The following is an 18,124-nucleotide window of genomic DNA, read 5'->3' as shown; positions in this document are numbered from 1 at the left end:
TTCTGAAATTCATCACCCCCCTCCCCCAAGAATTGAAATGACCATCTTTGGGTTCCTGAGGCCACTTCTGCCTCCGGTCCACTGTACCATTGTAGCAAAAATACTGTTCCTACCAGATGGAAAAGTGACTGTCTGGGGGGCGGGGGGAAGTGGTGTAGGGGGAGGTTGGGAAGAAGTGTCGAGAAGACAGGGGATCCTTGGAGCAAGGTGCCCCTGTCCTAATCGATGGAGATTCAAACTGCTGCGGCACGTTTTATTTTACGGGGGCTACCCAGATTGCTGTTATGAAATACAAGTCAGATTTATGATCTTTTTCATATTGAACATGATATGCTATGCTAACGCTGCATGTGACAGTTTAATCAAATCCATTTGTTACCACGAAGCTAAAAGGGGCCGCTGGGATTTGGGGATTACGGGCAGAGTTAGGGAAGCTTGTGGCTTTGTCATTCGCCATCATTTTGTACGCCGCCACCCGGCGAGGGGCTCCGGGTGTGCGCCGCATCTCTTCTGGCCGCCCTCATCCCTTCCCCCACCCCCCACACGCCCGCCGCCCGCTCCGACCCGCTCCCAAAGTGGGCTTCACAATAGTCGGTCCTCGGCGGGTGTAGGCTGCGCACCGGGTCCGCACTTGAGCTAAATCCGAGGGAAACCCCCTTCCACTTCTACCTCTGGGCTGGGTGCTCCATGCGAAGCTGCGGCAACTCAGGCACGCCTCAGTCAACTCATGCAGAAAAAGGAGAAAAGTTTTGGTAAGGTTACAATCTATCATAGATGCACTTTGCCGGCGCTCGGCACTCTCGGCTGCTCCAAAGCCTTCTTGCCCTTCCGCGGCTTTTGTGTCTCTCCGAAAAGATCTGAAATATTATTGTTTGTAACTGCTTTGAAAGACGGCTGCTTAAACCAATTAATCTTGCTAGGTGCAACAAATAACTGCTACATTCTTTGCAAAGCATCCTTGTGTGGCGGCAGAGACACTACCACAAAAGGCTGGAACATAAACTCCTCAAGGGATTCTTTGTTAGAGTGTATGTATGTTTCTTATTTTTTTTTTTTTTTTATTTTGCATGTGAGCTGCATCAAAATTGAACCCAGTCTTGCAAATCTCTTGTTGGCCTTTGCCAAGCACTAGCACTTTGCTGCCATGGTAACTGTAATTAAACTGATAAGAGTGGAAAAATGTCAGTATCTCTGAGCCTTGCAGCTGCATTGGAGAAAAAGGGAATCAAATTGGTTCCCAGCTCCATTGCTCAAAAAGGGGAGGGGGGTGGTGGTGGAAGGATGGGGAGGGGAGGGTTGGGAGTTGAAGGGGCAGAACAGAGTTAAGCAGCTCCAGCGCCTGAGATCTGGGGACATCTATTTGCATTGTTGTCCCTTAGGGGCTTACAGCCTGTAGGGACGCTCTGGGCCAGTGAACAGAGAGAAACAAGCTTTTAGGCCCAATCCAGTTCTCCAATCGGGGGCCGGGGGCTGGGGAGAGGATGAAGATGGGCAGGAGGAGAGAAAATCTTTTGTTTGGTACCTCTTGGCAATCGAATGGCCGGTGTTGGCCAAATTCTTTTAATCTGTGTCACTGCTCCCAGCTGCAGAACCTGCATTCCCATTTTCGAATCTTCCTGAGGCACCTCATTGCTGCCAACCCCCTTTAATGGATTCCCTCTTCCCGCTCCTTCTCCCAAACTGTTCTCTGTGCATCTTCCGACGGGGACAAAATGTTTTCCAGTCACTGCGGTGTAGTCAGTCCAAAAATATAGAAGACTGGGTCTGCGTGCTGCAGATCTTTTATTATGATTTTTTTTTTTTTAAACCCCAGCGTGTTGTGGAGTTGTGGTTACTTTGTTGTGTTAACTACTGAAGCTGAGACTGCGCGGATGAATGGCACAGAACAAGGGCACATAATGGAGTTAATCAAGCGTTAGGCTGCCTCACAATGCAATCCAGGCAATTAAAAGCTCACCAGAGTTTAAATGAAATGGTTCTACTTATTTCTGCACACCACACTGCACAGGCTATTATTTATGTCTTTTTTAAAAATTATGATTTCCCTTAAACTGTCAAATAACTCAGAATGGCAAGGTCTCAGAGGCAATAAGAATTTCCCTCAGAACAATTTACATGCCAATCTAAAACTAGTTATGGGTCCTGACGTGCTATAAGCAACTTGCAAAATGTTTCTCAGCTCCGAACACATAACTCTTACCCAGACGCGTTCTGCCGGATGCTGAAGGGAGGCTGCCGGCTGGTTTATGCCTGTTTGGTACAGGGTAACGTGGTGACTGCAAAATAGTTCTTTTTTTCCACAACTGTTAACTTGCGGAGTATCGAAAAAGATTTCCTTTTCAAGAGTAACGTGATGGTGTTTTCGACACGAAGGTACCAGGATGGAGTGTAAAAATCTCAAACTCCTTCTACGCCCAAGGCCAAACAGAATTCTGTAAGAGTTTCAAATATTAATTGGCCTCTGAGTGCTAAATTAAAATGTCAGCCCAACAAAAACATTTTGTGAAGACAAGCAGGGTGGTGTTGCTTGTGCCAAATGTTGGTATCTCCTGTCTTGTTCGCAAAGCATCGTGAATAAAGATAGTTGACCTTCCACGCTTGATGATGAGAACACAGCTCAGAGAAACAGAACTTAGCTACAACTAAGAAGGATTTGGATCAAAACATTTTCAGCTTGATGATATGAAAAAAACAATAGCCTTATAAATTGGGTAATTAGACTAGCTGCTCTAAACATACCTCTCGTGTTCTCAATCATGAAATCCAGGCTGTCATTTAGTATATCACAGTTTTTCCTTCCCCCAGGAAGACGGTTAAGAGGCACTTGGGTATGTTCTGTACTGTAATTAATGGGATTCATTCCTTGTGGAACCTTGCAAGAAGCCGGTAACTAGTTCTGATCAAAGAAACTTCATTTGTTAGAAGTTCTACAGAGTGAGATTTAGCAGAGCTATCAAGGGTTATGATTAATCTACACTAGACCCCGAGCTTCTTCAAAGAAAGGAATAGAAAGCTAGCTATAGGAATACCACCTGCTTCTCTGTACACATCCAGCTACTAATCTGCAGATCCGAGGACCACGGCTGTGCATCCCGTGCAGAAAAAGCAGCTACTCTGATGCCTCGCTGCTGGTCCCTGCTCCATCACCTGAGCAGAGAAGCTATTTTCTAATGGAAAGTCAACATCTAAGACTATTATGTGAAATTCATGTATCATCTGTAGTTAGAAAAGTTATTCTGCTGTGAGGGTATGGTGTCTTGTTGTCTCTTAGTGTGATTAAAAAAGAAAAAGATGCCGAAGATAATAAAGGTAAAGGCTTTATTATCAGGCATCAGAGGAAACCAAAAAAGGTTTAGCTGTTTGGGAGCAGGGAACTCACCGAAAATGCTCTAGGTGAAGGCTTGGCATTTCTTTCTTGATACTGTTTCAATTGCAGACACATTTGGTGTTTTGTGTCCTTCTCTGTCCAAGTTTAAAACTTTCTGCCTAAGAGAGGAGGCATAATATAGCAGTGGATTGTAAGAAGGCCATCAAGTCTTGGGCTAAACTGTCATTCCGCTTTGAGCCCGTCCCTGAACCTCTCACGCTATCATAATTTGTAAAATAAGAGAAATTGGAATCAATGTCTACAGTAGTTTAGAGTGCTTGAAGTGTGTTAGTTGATACATATGCAGCTGTGAATAATCCGTTCAGCTTTTTAAAAAGCTGAGTGTTTGACATTTAGGAAAGAAGAAACTCGAAGGCAAATATCCTTTCACTGAAAAAAAATTTCAATCAAGTTGTATTAACCAGAGAATTCAATTCGTCTCCTTATTTATGATATGGAAATATGTCTCTAAAATGTATAAATGTCCCTATGTCTAGTCTAGCATGTGTGTAGTGTGTAATATATGTATATAATATATATTTGCCTGTGGATGTTTGTATAACTTTATATATATTGAAACTTTGTCTTCTGTTGTTTTTTTTTTCTTTTCTTTATAAAATAAGTACATGTTTATGATAATAAATTACTTAATCCTATAGTTTAATTTTATATAAAAATATATAGTCTATAGTTAGATGATCTGCCACTAATAGATGCATGGACCAATGCTTGTGAGTGTCAGTGCATTTTAAAAATTTTTAACACAGTGAATGCTTTGAAATATCAAGGACATAGAGGGAAGTATTTGGATGTAAATAAGTATTATAAGATTGGTGAGCTTTTTGGGTGACTGTACTTATGCTTAAGTATAAACATCTCTACTGCTAAGTGAGGTTAGTGTATCCCGTAAAAGTGAACTTTCCTTCTACCAACTCATTCTTGACGCCTACGGTATGTGCACAGATTAGTCTGTTAAATAGCTTTCTTCTAGATTGTTAACCATTGACTCCTATTTTCTCCCAAAAGGAACTTCTCTAAGTAGAAAATTGTACCAATATAAAATTATTTACTGTTACTTAACTTCATGTAGATGATATCATCTTACCAGGTACAAGATGAATTGATTATTTTTGCTACTTTATAGGTGTGACTTCATGAATGATCTAACAAAGACACTTAACAAAGTTTGAACCTCTTTGTTTTCAAAATTTAGCTCAGTTTCTGTATATTCACATGTTGGCCTCTCAGTCCTGTCTGACCCTCTGCCATCCCAGACTATAGCCAGCCAGACTGCTCTGACCATGGAATTCTCCAGGCAAGAATCCGGGAATGGGTAGCCATTCTGTTCTCCAGGGGATCTTCCCAACCCAGGGATCGAACCCAGGTCTCCTGCAGTATAGGCAGGAGCCTATATCTGAGCCACCAGGGAAGCCCAATTTCTGCCTAGCCCTTAAGTGGAAAGTCTAACACTCCTTGAAAACGGCAATCAGAAACGTTTAACTTAATGGAGGTCTTTGGACCCTCTTGATTTTTGGAGCCTCAGCTCTCTTTTTCGTTCTTGTCTTCCTTCAGGTATACAAATGCTCTCAGTCCAGCCAGACACCAAGCCGAAAGGTTGTGCTGGCTGCAACCGAAAGATCAAGGACCGGTATCTGCTCAAGGCATTGGACAAATACTGGCATGAGGACTGCCTGAAGTGTGCCTGCTGTGACTGCCGTTTGGGAGAAGTGGGTTCTACCCTGTACACGAAAGCTAACCTTATCCTTTGTCGCAGAGACTATCTGAGGTAGGAATTCACCTTGCACACCAGTGATCACTGGATTCCTTTTAAGATACTTCTGTAAGTGTACCCGTGTGTTTCGTGTCTTTCCTGCCAGCTTCTATTCCTGAAAGATGTCCTCCTGGCAGCCTTCAACGCACTGTGTCCGTAGCACAAACGAGGGCTTGAGTCGTGGTCAGGAAAACACAGTATCTCAGTGTTTCCGTTGCCTTGCCTGATGCTCCTACCTGGGCATAAGTGAACCTCCAGTTCATGTCAAGGTGTTCGGTGTGAATCAGCATACAAGTTTTCTTAGCAGGAAAGTGACAGGGTCGGGCTGAGCATAGCACACAGTGATTCCAGGATCTTTCTGTTTCAGATTTGTCGGAGAAAGTCGGTTTGAAACTCTTATCTGATATTTATTAGAAGGATCTTTAGTAGGATGTTGAAAACTTCGTCTAAGTGTGAATACACCTCCTCCTGCCCGCAACCCCAGAGCATTCCAAGTGATCTTCGCAAAGATAGCACTTGAATGTTCATATGGCTCAGACTTGCCAGTGGCTTTATGGAAAATAACAAAGTAACGACCTCCATCATTATAGGGAAATGATAGCCACTCTCCAACCTATAAACATCTGAACAGTTTCAGGACACCGCAGATGTTCTTGTTTCTGAAGCCATGAAGCAGGTTAATCTTGCATTCTAGCGTTTAGTACTCTACACATAGACTTATGTTTAAGAAAAATTATTTTGCTTTTCAGGGGACTTTGTGACTTCATTCAGCTGCAAATTACTTATATTAATAAAGTAGGATCTATCAAATTAGAGAAATGATATATGGCATCATTTGGGTTTTCATATTTGATACAATTAATCATTTTTTCTAGTCTGACATTAAGTGATTTATTTTGAATTTTTTTCCCTTATGACACAAAATTTATCAATCAGCAGTAACTCCTTGGTCATTTCGGAAGGTGTTTTCTAGGGAATTTGGTGCTGCTTCATATATAATTCAGTTATTTTCAGTCCAATTCAGTTTCTATGTAGAAGAACATATTGTTTGATGAATGGTTGTTACAAGAGGGTGCGCCTGGTACTGTTTATCAGATTCTACTCTCTCCCCTCTTAGGACTGCTTCATCTGACAGCCCCCTGACTAATTATGACCACTTGCTGCCACTTCTCTATGTTCCAAGGGCACAAAATACATGTAAGGTCCTAGCCATGGAAATAGGAAGTGGCTTAAGGGAAGGAGTTCTCTAACTACTGCAACTAATCATTAGAATTAAGCTATTGCATGAATTCTTGTAGACTCTGCAGTCTTGGAACTTTCCTCTTGCAAATAAAAAATTCTCTTCTGCTCTTTGCGAATTAGAGCCTGATTTTTGCACAGTGTATTTGCTTTTAGCGACTTGACATTGCTTCCTAGTTTTCCTTTATCCTCCTAACCAATAGCCACAGGCTTTTGGACTCTGTCTTTGACTTTTGTTTACCACTGCAGAATCTCCAGTGGATTCATGTAACAACACTTTCGAAAACAAGGAGGTTATATAGTCTAGGCAAGATTAAAGTGTTCTAATATGCAATAAAGACAAAAATTGAGTCAAATTTAGTCTTTTGAAATCTCAGGCTATTTTTAACTCAAAAATACAAATTTGCCAATGAAATACCTGTGTCCTGAGTGAAACTTTTGCGGTCATTGACAGTCGAGAGCAGAGAAAGTAACCTTGTATTGTTTTCGTCTTCCTTATGGTAATAAAAATAAGTTGTTCAACTAGTATTTGATAGTCTCAAGTAAGTGTGTTGTTGAAGGGAATTTATCAAAATAGTTTTCATCTCAGAAATCTTTAAAAGAGTCTATCTGCTACTTTGTGTGATACAACTTTAGTTGATTTCTGATAAGCTCAAACTTTTAATCTTGTTACTTTTTATTTTTTTTTTAATCTTAACTCTTTCCAATTTAAACCCTGGTCCAGTTTGCCAATATATTCATTTCTCAGAGTGCAATTTCCTCTCAAATTGGTCATTACCACATTAATGGCCAGTTGTTATGTTAACAGCCTAAGGGTTGTTAACATTTCAAACTGAGTTGTTAACAGCAAGCTTATCCCTTATTTAAACTGAAGGTTTTGTTGTATATAACGTAGCTTCTTTGGCAAGAAGTAGTTCATCAACACTTAAAAACTGCAGAAGTGAAATGGGTAAATGGGATGGGTGTGAAACACCGTGTTATGTGGTATAGATTATGCTGTAGATGTGGTATTAGTTTTATGTGGAAAGTGCATAGCACAATGAAATTCTGTGTTTAAAAGCATATGTCTCTGATTGGCAAATTAAAATAATCTGACTCTGTATGTCAGATAGATGAAGACGTTCAAGCAGATTTTATGTACAAATTATTTTCTTCCAATGTGTATAAACAGGCATTCAAAAATGCTTATGCCTGCTCTGTGAGAGACATGATTTTAAGTTAGACAAAAATTAACTAAGGGGAAAAGGGAGGCGCACCTCAAATTGTTACTATCTAATAATTTATTAATTACATAAAATCTGCAGTATGATCAGTGAACAAGTAATATTCTGTGGCTGTTTTCCCGAGCTTTGAAAATAACTTCTCATTTCCTTCTGTGTTCACCACATTGCTTTCTTGTATTTTGCACAGCCACCACTTAACCATTTAAATCCTATTAAAAAGTAGTTTAGACTGGTTTTTGGATATCATGCGATATCTTTGAGGCACAAAAGAGCCATGCATACTTTACAGGTTTGTATTTCTGGGTCTAACTTTCCAGGCATCTAAATAAGAACATGGGAAATGATAAAGAAAAAGTAGCTTACCTGCACCAGTAAATTACAGGTTATAGATATTATCTTGGGCCAGATAATTTTTCACATCTAGAGAAGAGTGAAATACTTTTTGCCAAGTGTATTTAACTTCCTAGTTAACTTCTCCTTCCAAACGAGAACACAAAAAGCACTTTTATTGCTGAGCAGTGAATCTTGAAGTTCTTACGTTTTATTAATATTTTGCCTTTTTCTGAGTAATGGTGGTGATGACAGGTTTTTACAAGTTCTTTGAATGATAAATATAAGAATTTAAATGATAAGATATTTTCTTTAGGGTGTTGGAAACTTACTGCAGTAATTTTTTTTTCTTTGAGGCACATTTAGCTGTATTTAAGAAAAAGAAAACAGTTTTACAGTTTATTACTAAGTTTCAAATCTTGACAGTTCACTTTCCATAACAGGGCTGATATAGTATTTTTTATTTTCTCTGGAGAGTATAAGATGAACGTGTCTGATGAGAAGGAATTTGTCGGTTTGTAGGATTGCTCGCCATCCTCAGAAACTCATTAGAAATAGGAACAGAAACATTGACATTTTAAAAATTCCTGTATTAAACATGCTTTCTGACTTAAACTATGAAGTCAATCTGCCCACTGATATTTATATGCCAAGACCTAACAATGTATCTGTTAAAAATATATCCCATACAGGTAGAGGGTTTTTTTTTGTTTATGACAAAGTAGACATGGAAGCATTTTTGTGCCTCGAACTAAAGAATGCATAAAGTAAATTAGCAATTACTATGTAAAACTAGCCAAGGTTTAGTAATGATGTTTACAGGACTATAGTTACTGCTAAACTATCTATCATGCTGATTTGTTTGGTAAATATGAATAAAGTAGTTAATATGTCATCAGTTTTAGAATTAAGATTTTATGTCAAATTTCATGAAGTCAGAACCATGAGATAAACCATAGTACTTTACTTCTCAACTTGGAGGCAGTGTAGAATATTAGCACTTAGACTTAAGCTTTTGGGCCATTTTTGCCAGGTTTTAAGTTTAAGCCTGCATTTTCTTACTTGTGGTGTATTTTAAGCATCAAGGTGATAAAGACTGTATCTTGCATCTCTGTGAATGATGTTTTACCAGAGAATGTACTCAAAGCTATAGGGAAAGCTACATATAGCTTTTTCTACACAAGGAACAGAAAACATCTTGTATAAACTTTAATGCAATTTGCTATTTTTATACATGAGGATGATTTGTTTAAAATGAAAGTACTGGGAAAGAGTGATGCTTCATGCTCCACCACAGCTACCAATTAACAAAAAGGATTTGAAACTGTGATGCTGATTGCAAATTTTATGTGCTTCAATGTAATAATATGATTTTTACAATAGAAAAATTAAATGCTACATAGAGCATTAGCCAAGCTATAACTTTATTTCACACTGATCAAAACTAGAGCTTCTAAATAAACTTTTATGAGATTAAATTTATATTAGTAGATAGTTATGGCCTTAAAAGTAAATATGAATATATTATTAATATTGTTTTATCTGACAGCTCACTGCACAGATTCTTTTTTAATGCTAACTGATATTTTCATTCTGTTTTTCCTGCTTTGTCCTCTTTTAGATATTAGGCAGTTGAAAAGATCTTCCCTGGAGAGCAGCACATTATTATTATTGGAAATATAACTTTTTATTGTTTTAAATTCCGAAAAAAGCTAATCTTTTATATGGATGAAGCTCCTCCCAAATAAATTTTTTTTAATTTGAGCTTTCTTAACATTTTATTATAGTCATAACTTATCATATTTAAATGTCTAAGCTAATCTTAGTATTTTGAGATATTTTGCTATCTAAGTGTATTAGACTCTAGGGTCTTTTAAAAATACTGCTATATTTCCTGCAAATTATCTTGCTTTATTTACAACCTTATAAAGTATTATAATTTTAAGTTTATTTTTCTGTTTATTATAGAACAGCATTATTGCATTCTATTTCAAACATTTTATAGTGTATATCTATCATTCATGGACCAGCACAAATCAAGAGGGATAATTTTGTACATTACTTTGGGAGAATGTCCCTTGCTTTAGCGAAAAATTGGTAAATCCACACTAGAATTCCTGAGCAACAGTCTCTGTTAAAAATATCCTATCTACATAGAGAATTTCTTATTTATAAATTTATCTGTCCTTAATTCTGTAATATACTCATTTTCAGGGAATGAGTACTTTCTTAATTATTCTAGTTTTGTGACTTTTGGTTTGTTTTACAGACTTGAGATATTGTCACTGAAAATAACCCCCACCAAGAATATTAAAAATAAAATACTTCACACTGTTTCTATGTCTTTACTGATTTTTATCTTTTCATAAAGCATGAATACTTCAATCAGGATAGTTTTTACACATAAAATGGATAAGCTAGACATACCTGACTTAGCAGAAAAATATTCTGTTTCTACAAGTATATTTAGGATTAAATACATATGGAAGAACTACATTTGAGAATTGCTAAAATTGCTTATTTTGCACTTTATAAATACATAGAACTCTGGGAAAGAATCTCTTATTTTTGATTGCTCTTAAAGTATATCAAAGTAAGCCAGCACTTCATTTTTAAGCTCACCATTAACTTCCATTAAGTGACTAATAGTAAATGTTAATGCTGTTTTGACTGCATAAACATAATTTATTTAGCAATCAGTTTAAAAATATGCTGAAAGTAATAATTTTGTAAATGGTTTTGATGAATATATGCATTGTAGAAATGCATTATGTAGTTCAGTTTTCTGCCTCACATAAAAATTATGTAGCCTTAAAGAAGAATTGCACCAATCTAAATGACCATTGTATTTTTTTTCTCATTATATTGTGAGTCATTGAAATCTTATTTTACTGTTTGGTTTGAAAAAGTTTACCAGTTCCTATGAGAATGTCCTTTATCATTCAAAATTATACGTTGTAACCTCATCCTATCTTCCAAAAAGAAATTAACGTTTCTTACTTTTATCAATAAATGTTAAAATATGTGGATTGTAAATGTAGGACAAGATCTTGAAAACAAGGAAAGTAAAAATAAAAATAGCAATACTCTCTCAATCAACCAGATAGCTTTTTAAAACAGCACTGGCATTAGCCACATTTCTTTAAAAAGGCATTTTCCTCCTTTTTAATTTTTTAATCGGCTTATACAAGCAATTATTCCTACTGATTCATGGCATTTCCCTTTGTAAGCACCTAAAGAGATGTAGGTGTGTGTAGGCATATTGCACTTACAGATATTAGAATCTATACAGTCTTAGAATGTGCATTGACTTTGGTTATAATTGACTTTTAGCAGATCACCATACTTTGGCAGGCTTTGAAACTTGTAAAATTCAGATACTTGATGCCAGCTAATTCCTTAGTATTGTAAACCATAGCACTGACTTATTCCTACAGGGTGTTTGCCATTCTAAGAGGAAAGACAAGTTTTATAGTACTGCGGAAGGCCTAACTTTATTCCCTTGTGATTTTTATCACCCAATTCTGTTTTTCTCAGCTCCGATGGAGTTCGATACTGTCTGCTTCATTTCCGTTTCTACCATCGTAACATACTTGTTTTGATGATTAACCGTATGTTCCCCTTCTCAAGGGTATTTATAAGAAATTTATTTTGAAGTAGAAGTTGCATTGTGAAGCAAGAAATATGACATTTAGTTTTGTTTCTTACTTTAAAGCAATTTCTTTTGCTTATTGAGGTTTTTTTCCCCCTCTTATTATCCATATAAATGGATAACTTTTCCCTCAAGAACTTAGGACCTAAGCATACTCTTTTATTACATTCATCAAGCATATTTGCTGTATTACAAACATAGTTATGATGAATCCCACATCAGTCACTTGGGCATTCACCTGCACCATTTTTGCTTTCTGCTCTGTACCATCAAAACTTCTTGATATATATTTTTCTTCTAAATGAATTTTTTTAGTTATATAAAGATTACATTTCTTTTGCTGAATTCTTTTGCTCCATAGTTTAGGTTTTTTATGATGCAAAATTCTCTAGCTGTGGACTTTATTAGTTGAAAACAAAAATCACACTTGAGATAAATAATCATCTTGGAATAGTTAGAGCTCTGATTTGAAGTTGGAAAATTAACATTAAGCTGCATGTGTTAAGTTAGACTCTAACCAGCATGTTTTGTTATGATTCAATGTAATATTAAAAACTCTCCAACTGGGCTACTGGGAAAATAAAAGACTCTTAGGATTTCAAAGATTATTTGCATAGGAGTACACCAAAGCCATATTTAACTAAGATTGTTATTACTAATGCAGTAAAGCATTGCCTACAGTAAACCCATCCTATTAATAAAAACAAAATCAGTTTTAGTAAACATAAATATCCAATATGACATGGATTAGTAATGGGGCAGGGAACATCATAAAATGTGCTAATGATAACATGTAATAGTGATCTAAACACCACCAAGAAAAAATAAATTCCCATCTCATGCTGTGGGATCCCAACAGGCAACTTCAAGAGCAAAAAGAAGTTAGACATCACTAGTTGATTCTGATTTCAGAAAACTTTTAAAACAATGCCATGTTTTTATTCTAGCAATTCAATTAATAGCAGAGGTACAGATCATTATTGAAATTATTTTATTATCCTTTTTTGTTTTAAAAGATTTTGAAATCTCTTAAGTAGTACCCTTTGATAGATTGCTCACATTTCACTAAAAAAGAGTCAAGACTGTTCACAATACCTTATGGCATTGAGCATGATGCTTACTTTGTTTTTATCAACCATCCCATAAAAATACATTCTGACCAACAGCTGCATATTAGACTGAGGTAGCTTAGACTCTAAAGAGACTGCCTGCAGTGCAGCAGACCCAGTTCGATCTTTGGGTCGGGAAGATCCCCTGGAGAAAGGAATGCCAACCCACTCCAGTATTCGTACCTGGAGAATTCCATGAACAGAGGAGCGTGGCAGGCTACAGTCCATGGGGGCACAAAGAGTCAGACATGACTGAGCAATTAACACTTTCACTTCACTTTCTAAGATGAGTGGAAGGGATGGGAGTAGAGAGGTGAATGAAAAAATGATCATAACTTCTAACACTAAAAATGAGTAGTAGTTTGAATTGGCAGGTTTATTTAGTTTTACGGGTGAGAAGTTCAACTGTACTATACTATGAACATAATTTTAAAGCCTATAAGTATTACATGTGACTACCCATTGAGGGATGTCTGTGTTTTGGGAGATAAAAAGAAATAATGTTACTGAATTGCCTTAAAATTTAGCAACTAGTATTTTCTGTGACCATTTATTAGGAAGAAAAAATGAAAAAGGTTCTAAGCTACAAGAACCCCTTCTTTTGACAACATGTCCTTGCTGAGTGAATAGGATTGGGGTTCGTATTTATGATTACATGTTTGGTATTTATGATTGCATGTTTTGCTGTCTCTAGCAGTTTGAAAATGAAGCCATTTAGTTGCTTAACAAATATTTGAATGCCAATATTTTCATTTATATAAATAATGAATATATAACTTTATATTTCTAATTGATTTTGTATAATACATAAATATAAAACTATTAATATTTTACTATGTAAAGAATAAGATAGTCTGGGAAATTTGGGAAGCACTTAATGGCAAATTATTTTTCAATTTTCTTTTTTTTACAGCTGATGTACTCACCATTGTTAAATAACTAAGGAAAAAATAGACAGAGTTTTAGTATGGTTCTATCAGAAGGAACCAGTACAGAGAATAAGAAGAGGTATAATTAGGAATGAGTAGAAAAAAAATTTCAGAAGGGACGTTATAAATAATAAGTAAAAGTTGTGCTCTGAAAATCTTTCGGTAAGCCAGTAGTCCTTTTATAAAAACTGAGATTCAAGCTTCATAGTTAAGTTTTAGATGCAGAGGAAGATTTAGATGCAGAGGAAGAGTTAGCCTTGTAACTTTCATGCTGTTTGTATCATTCAGCTCTCACTGCAGATACTGGTAAGTTATCAACAGATGGCAAAACATTTAGCATCATAGTTCCCCGTTTCTCCACTAAACAACTATTATCCTATACACTCTAGGTGGGGCTTCCCAGGTGGCATTGGTGGTAAAGAATCTGTCTGCCATTGCAGGAGATGAAGGTTCAGTCCTGGGTCAGGAAGATCCCCTGGAGGAGGAAATAGCCACCCATTCCAGTATTCTTGCTGAGAAAATCCCGTGGACCGAGGAGCCTGGCAGGCTACAGTCCACGGGGTCCCAGAGTCAGACACAACTGAGCGACTGAGCACATACTCTAGGTACTGTACAAAGCTGTCAGACGCAAGGCGGAGTAAAACAAAAATAACTCCTTCCTGTGTAGAGATTATATTCTAGTTGGGAAAGCAGGTAATCAACAAAATAAGTATTGAGTACATTAGGAAGATAATAAATGCTACAGGGATAATGGAGTAGTGTCAGATATTTTTGAGCAAGCTCCGGGAGTTGGTGATGGACAGGGAAGCCTGGCATGCTGCAGTCCATGGGGTCGCAAAGAGTCGGATGCGACTGAGCGACTGAACTGAACTGAAGAGGTTTGCAGAGTTTGTATTTATGGGTGATGATGCCTGTGTGAATGTAGTGGGGAGGAGATAAGGATTTGAAAAATTAAGCAGGGTAGACAGGCACAGTTTGTTGAGAGGGTGACTTGAATAAAGACCTAAAGAAAGTGAAGGAGCTAGCCATGGGGATGTATAGGTAGGACGTTCTTGGCATAGGGGCCAGTCAGTGTGAAGAACTTGGAGTGGAAGATTTTCTAATGTGTTTGAAGAAAATCAAGGATGCTCGTGTGGTTGGAGTGAGACAGAGAGGAAGAAGCAAGGGTTAGAGGCAGCCACTATATGCTTTTGTGGTACCGTGGTATCACTGTTCCAACCACGAATGCCCCCTACACTTTCCTAAATGTCAGGTGAGAACCACTGTGACGCTAACTCAGGCCGTTATAGACTGAATTCCCATTTGGGATTACAGAACTCATCTGCTAAATTGAATGGCATTATTTTAATGTATGATTTACTGGTATTTTTTTTATGTCTTTTTTCTTTGGCTTCAGTGATGACCCTGTGTGATTATATAATAGTTGTGAAGTATGTGTCTCAAAATAGTCCTCAGGATTAGGTCATTTGACTGTTGCTAATTCACGGAGATGGTATAGCTGTATGTCTGAGTTGAAACTGATACATCTACACATGTCTACTATATGGTTATTGGAGTATTTATTATATAATACAATAGGAATGTTCATTCATATTGATGAGCTAAAGCCGCCAACACAGCACAGGTGAAGGTAACACCTTGGCCAAAGATGTCATTAAAATCTGCCCTGATCACAATATAATTGATATTTTTGAATACTTATATAATAAAAATTGCAAAGATATGGATTTTTCATAGGTTGCTTGTTTCTACTCTTGAAGGGGAAATGTCAGTTATTCTAACTCTGAAAAGTGATCTTTTTCCATTATTTTTAAAGTCAAACTGAGTCTTGTTTAATGAAATTAATTTCTGGTACAAAACATTTAAAATAACATATTTGCTCTGATTATCATCAATGTTTCCAAATCCAGCATTTAGAGGAAATACATCAAAGATGTATTGTTACTTAAAACAATTGAATCACCTTCTCGGTGAGATGAGATAAATTATTACAGAAGTGTTCTGTTTATACTTCTGCTTCTCACCCCTCACCTAACCCTAGCTCACTAATTTTAATTTCACATTAAGAAGAGCCAGGCATTCATCTTCCAAACTAAGAGATTAATATGCATTCTTTTTTGTGAGAGTGGGATCTGGACGTGCCAGCTATTTGTACTTTTAAAGTTAGAAGTTAAATTCAAGCAGTAAATACAATCAAAGTGCTTGAGCCTGTATTTAAATGTATAAAATGGGCTAGGATGCATTATGGGTGTTGGCTAAGAAGCTGCCCATTGATCTTACAGAGTCACAGCATGAACAAGTGAGCTTTCAAAGCAGTGATTGTCTACACCTCATGCACAAAGAAATCTCGAACATACTTTCCAGAAAGCTATGAAGTGGTGGCCAGATGACTTTGCAATCCTTAATTCCTACTGTCACCCTGCACATCCTAAGTGTTTTGTTTTCTTCTTTTCCTGTTACGGTTTCTAGTAGCCCTTCTATTCCGTTTGGTAGGTGGGGCATGTGTTATAATGGCCATCTTGTCCTCCTTTAAGCTGAAGACCTATATTCCTAATCACTTTGTGATTCTCACCTTCCAAAATGAATCAATTTGAGCTTGATTTTTTAAAAAAAGATTTTTGGCCATGCCATGCAGCATGCAGGATCTTAGTTCCCCAACCAAGGATTGATATTTTTGAATGTTTATGTAAAAAGATATGGATTTTTCATTGACTGCCAGTTTCTACTCTTGAAGGAGAAACGTCAGTTATTCTCTCTGAAAAGTGATCTTTTGCCATTATTTCTAAAGTCAAGCCGAATCTTGTTTAATGAAATTAGTTTCTGGTACAAAACATTTAAAGTAACATATTTGCTCTAATTATCATCTCCTGCAGTGAAAGTGCAAAGTTTTAACCACTGGATCACCAGGGAAGACCCCCAGTTTGAGCTTGATTTTAAGGAAAAGACACTTGGTCTTGACTGATAGTCTGCCAAGTGTTGAAATAATCTTGTCACTGATAGTTATTAAATTAACTATCATCTTTAGCATAGAAATCACATGCTTACTCCACTAAAGGTGTTAAATGCTTTGTCTTCTCAATTAACTGTGGATTGCTGCAATGACCTAAGAAAAAAGTTATGTATTTTGAGGAGATTAAAATTTTTAAAAACATTTTTTATTTTCCTTTGTGGATTTATCTGCTTAAGAGTAAACAGGGCCTTTCAGTTTCACCAATACTCAGTTTTTCACTGTGCTTCTAAAGTCACAAATTGGGGGGAAAAAAGTAATAAATGAAAATAAAGTCACAAGCTCATTCTGCCTTTCGTTTTAACACATACAGTGTATTTTAAATCATTTCACTTGGGTATTTCTCATTAATCTACCACATTGTGTTACCCCACTCCAGCTATCATTAATGGCATGTTAGTCATGTGTGACTGTTACGATGCATTCATTCATCTGCTGTTTTCACCTTCTGTGGTATTACTTTGTAGAAAGAAAAATGTGTATCAGTTCTTACTAATTCTCTAAGCATCTCCCAAAGCAGATGCTAGTTAGACCTAATCCCTAGGTTTCAGAGGCATCAAGGTGAGGAGTACAGATGTGATGTCTGCCCTTGTTCTGCTACTTCCTAGTTGTATCTTCCTAGGATTTACTGAACCTCTCCAAACCTCAGTTTACCTATCTGTAAATAGTAGTAGCAAACCCATTCAGGCAGTGTCAGTGAAACACCATAAGGAAAGAATCAACCCACAGGCCAACACTCTAGCATAAACTTCTGTTGTTACAGAGGAAGAATTGCACTGAGTTATGGGTAGTTATGGCGCTACCAGATGGAGCCAGTGGTAAAGAATCTGCCTACCGTTGCAGAGATGCAAGAGATGCAGGTTTGATCCCTGGGTTGGGAAGATCCCCTGGAGTAGGAAATGGCAACATACTCCAGTATTCTTGCCTGGAAAATTACATGGAAGAGAAGAGCCAGGGGAGCTACAGTCCATGTAGCCACAGAGAGTCTGACATGACTGAACACACACACACACACACATACACACACACATACACACACACATATGAAGATAAGACAGAAAATTAAAAGAAAGAAGAAAAGAGACTAAGAAAAAAGATAAGATAAAAAGACTAAGGAAACAGATTAAGATGAGATTTAAGGATGATTGATAATCAAGAATATGAAAGGCTAGTAACATAATAAGATCTTTTACTTTTCATCTACAAAGAAGGTAGATGAAGAAATGCTTAAATACCACATGTACCTGAAGCCATATAGGAAAAAAGAATTTAAGAGTGGAGATTATGGGAATCTGGAATGGGTTGTTAAATTAAGAAACAGATCACCAGCCCAGGTGGGATGCATGAGACAAGTGCTCGGGCCTGGTGCACTGGGAAGACCCAGAAGAATCGGGTGGAGAGGGAGGTGGGAGGGGGGATCGGGATGGGGAATACATGTAACTCCATGGCTGATTCATGTCAATGTATGACAAAGCCCACTGCAATGTTGTGAAGTAA

At 37.2% G+C, this 18,124-nt stretch overlaps 1 protein-coding gene across 6 annotated transcripts in view; it reads left to right on the top strand.

Moving 5' to 3' along the window:
• Positions 1–18,124, top strand: part of LMO3 (LIM domain only 3) — a 63,558-nt gene that overhangs the window by 2,570 nt on the left and 42,864 nt on the right. For 5 of the 6 annotated variants that reach the window (XM_043882304.1, XM_043882303.1, XM_043882305.1 and 2 more), the window contains one exon: positions 4,940–5,153. In XM_043882304.1, coding sequence (XP_043738239.1) covers positions 4,948–5,153 — 206 coding nt within the window. In that variant the 5' untranslated portion in view covers positions 4,940–4,947. Of the gene's footprint in view, positions 1–215; positions 753–4,939; positions 5,154–18,124 lie in introns of those variants that run through there. The other variant, XM_043882300.1, reaches the window with a different exon arrangement.

Source organism: Cervus elaphus, chromosome 22, assembly GCF_910594005.1.
Source record: "Cervus elaphus chromosome 22, mCerEla1.1, whole genome shotgun sequence".
NCBI lineage: Eukaryota > Metazoa > Chordata > Mammalia > Artiodactyla > Cervidae > Cervus > Cervus elaphus.
This window is presented reverse-complemented; position numbering and strand designations above follow the sequence as displayed.